At 47.0% G+C, this 3131-nt stretch overlaps 1 protein-coding gene across 2 annotated transcripts; it reads left to right on the top strand.

Annotated features, from left to right (window-relative positions):
* The first annotated feature begins 364 nt into the window (after nucleotides 1-364).
* LOC119286422 (disease resistance protein RGA2-like) lies at nucleotides 365-2477 on the top strand. Of its 2 annotated transcripts, XM_037565796.1 has the most exons (2): nucleotides 365-496; nucleotides 737-2477. In XM_037565796.1, exon 2 carries the CDS (start codon nucleotides 835-837, stop codon nucleotides 2188-2190), a length of 1356 nt encoding a protein of 451 aa, XP_037421693.1. In that variant the 5' UTR covers nucleotides 365-496; nucleotides 737-834; the 3' UTR covers nucleotides 2191-2477. The 2 variants fall into 2 exon arrangements, with proteins under 2 accessions (XP_037421693.1, XP_037421692.1); XM_037565795.1 differs by lacking the exon at nucleotides 365-496 and having other exon boundaries at nucleotides 576-2477.
* Nucleotides 2478-3131: the final 654 nt, after the last annotated feature.

Genomic DNA, 3131 nt, shown 5'->3' with positions numbered 1-3131 from the left:
TTCTATTTTATTTATTTTACTGTTCATAGCAGGAGCATATGAGCTCAGGTGTAGAAAGGTACTTTCGTGCAGTCACTTCCTATTGCTACATTGAGTCGTGTATGCCATATAATTCTCATGAAGGAAAGTACATCACACTTCTGACTAGTCTAATGTGTATGGTCAATTCAGTTTAACCCAGTCTGTGTACGATGACTAACTGGCTTCAGCCACATGCCCACACCTTTGAATCATTGTGCTGGCAGTTCCATTTCTTGACTTTTAGCCACCTTAGTGCTATGTTTCTTTTAAAGAAAGAAAAAGTTATGGATAATTGCTTCCTGGTCAAGGCTCACAATATAGATGCTTATCTCTACAGTTGCTAGTGATGGAGGATGACCTGAAGAAGCTGAGGTGCTCCAGCCACTGATCCTCACCATCGTCGACCATTATCGAGAAGGCGGAGGTGCAACAGAAAACAAACTGAGAAAAGGTCCTCCGGCTCAAGGGGCTCAAGGTAGAAACAAGTTACAAAAAGGAAACTTTGTACATGAGTGTTAGAACGAGCCACCTCATCATATGAATTTATTTCTGTCGTTGTCATATAACCCTGGGTTGCTGTCTTTCTTGACCTTGTTGTCATATAACCCTGGGTTGCTGTTTTTCTTGACCTTATTTCCCCACCTTTGAAATAACTACTTTCTTTGCAAACTAAAATCAGATCTTGGCATGGAGGTTCTGATTTCAGCTGTGACAGGTGATCTTGTCAGCCGGTTCATCTCTTTCCTGGCGCAAAATTATGGCACTCAAGCATGTGAGGAGGACCGTAGAAGGCTGGAACGCATCTTGCTAAGGATGAACATGGTTGTTGAGGAAGCAGAGGGGCGGCACATCACAAATCGAGGGATGTTCCTGCAGCTGAAGACACTCATGGAGGGCGTGTATCTCGGGTACTACATGCTTGACAGGCTCAAGTTCCAACCCCTTGGAGAAGAGAGCATTGCAGATGATGAGGTGAGTCACTGGAGCCAATCTCTTGCCGTTTCTACTTTTAACACCGCCAAGCGCCTTCGTTTTGCTGTTGCTGCTTCTATGATGAACACACCGATAGCATTTGGTACCAGGAGCACAACAAAGTTGAAAAGTGTTCTTGAAAGCTTAGAGGCTACGACTGCAGATATGAGAGAGTTTGTCGTGCTCCTCGGCAGCTGCCCTCGTCTTCCTCGCCAGCCATACTGTATGTACCTATACATGGATAAGTGCATGTTTGGTCGCCATGTCGAGAAAGAGCAACTTATCAACTTCTTGCTATGTGATGACAGTCGTCACGATTGCACACATATTAGCATCCTGCCGATCATCGGCCCACACAGAATCGGGAAGAAAACACTGGTGCAACATGCTTGCAAGGATGAGAGGGTGTGCAATCGTTTCTCCCACATGTTTTTCTTCAAAGGAGATGATCTAGCGAACGGAGTATTTGCATTGAACAACCAGGCAGCCTCAGGGAAGTACTTGTTTGTCGTGGATTTCATCTTCGATGTGGATGAGGCAGCATGGACAAACTTCCAATCATATTTGCAGAAGTTGCCAGGTGCTGGGATCAAAATTGTAGTAACAGGCAGAGCAGAGCAAGTTGCAAACTTGGGGACTGCTCAACCCATCAGGCTGAAGAGTCTGTCTCAAGAAGAGTACTGGTACTACTTCAAGGCACTTGCCTTCGGAAGCATGGATCCTGATGATCATCCGAAACTGGCATCTCTGGGCATGCAACTAGCGGCGCTCCTACAGGGATCATTTCTTGGTGCAAACATACTCGGCGAGCTACTAAGAGCTAATCCAAGCACAGAATTCTGGCGTGGAGTATTATCGAGCATAAGAGGACTAGTTCGCGAGCACTTATCGTCCTTCGGCACGCACCCAGAGGACCTCCTTGGTAGAAATTTCCCTGTGAATTTCGGCAGTGCGGCCTTGGTGGGTGGTCAGGCTCAGCGATACCTGGTGTATGATCTTCGGGAGGCTGGCCCTGGTCAAAGTGAGCTGCCAAAACTGACATCGCAAGAACTACTGACAGGCCGTGATATACCTGTTGAAGACAAGTTTGAGGTGCTAGTAAGGAGATCTCGGATCCCGCCTTACGGCGACTACGTTGTTACTTACGAAAAACAGAAGAATCATGTGGCAGTGAGAAAACGTCAGCGCAAAAGTTAATCTGGCAAACAGAAGAGTGCACAAAGGACTTAGATCCCCTTCCTTGTAGTTTAGTAAATTATTGTTCCCCTTTTTTGAGAACCTATTATTCCTTTTTCTATACTGATATACTATGTGTGTATATGCACTTTTTAGATGGGGTATGTGAAGTGCAGTGAGTTACTGTTGCTAGCCTGAGTTGTGTGTACGTACGTAATTGAAGCCTCGTGTAAGGAAACTGCTTAAAACTTGTGACTACTGTGTCTCTGTGTGTGAGCATTTCAATGTAACTCCCCAGTATGTGTTGGTGGCTAGTTGGCTTTAGTCACACCAAGTTCCACGTAGTCTTTGCCTTCCTTGACGGCCACAGTACAGCTGCCGTAGGTTGCTTTCATGGTCAATGCCTCTTCCGTTTGATCTCCTTGAGCCAGAAACACGAAGATGCTTGCTAATCTTGTTAAAGCATATCTAGTCGATCCCTTAAAACCTTTTAACTCGTCAAAATGAGGGTTAAGGGCATCCTGAGGGTTACCGCAACTGTCTGGACTACACGATCTCAACAGTTTAGCCATCCGACATGGTTTTGTATCGGTCCGCCGAGCATCCGGATGCATTTTTCTCGTAAACCCGAGATAAACTGGGGGATTTTAGGAGTCCGAACAGCAGACACATAGGACTCTTACACCCCCGGCCCACCCAAAACCCCTCCCGGACCCCGCACCTCCATCCTCTCCTTTTCTCTCCTTCCTTTTCTCTCTCTTACTTTCGTCATCGGTCCACCACCTCGGCCGCCCAACCACACCCCTATCGGAGCTCGGCAAGTCCGTCACCTCCAATGGTACACCCGGGCTCCAAGCCGCTTCTCCTCCTCCGCCATTCCACACCTTTCCTTCGACCTCCGTGCAAGTACCATCAGCTCCTACAATACTCACCATGTCCGGCAGTTGTTCGATGAAATGCCC

Source organism: Triticum dicoccoides, chromosome 4A (genome assembly GCF_002162155.2).
Source record: "Triticum dicoccoides isolate Atlit2015 ecotype Zavitan chromosome 4A, WEW_v2.0, whole genome shotgun sequence".
NCBI lineage: Eukaryota > Viridiplantae > Streptophyta > Magnoliopsida > Poales > Poaceae > Triticum > Triticum dicoccoides.
The sequence above is the reverse complement of the archived record's forward strand: the minus strand, read 5'-3'. Positions and strand labels throughout refer to the sequence as shown.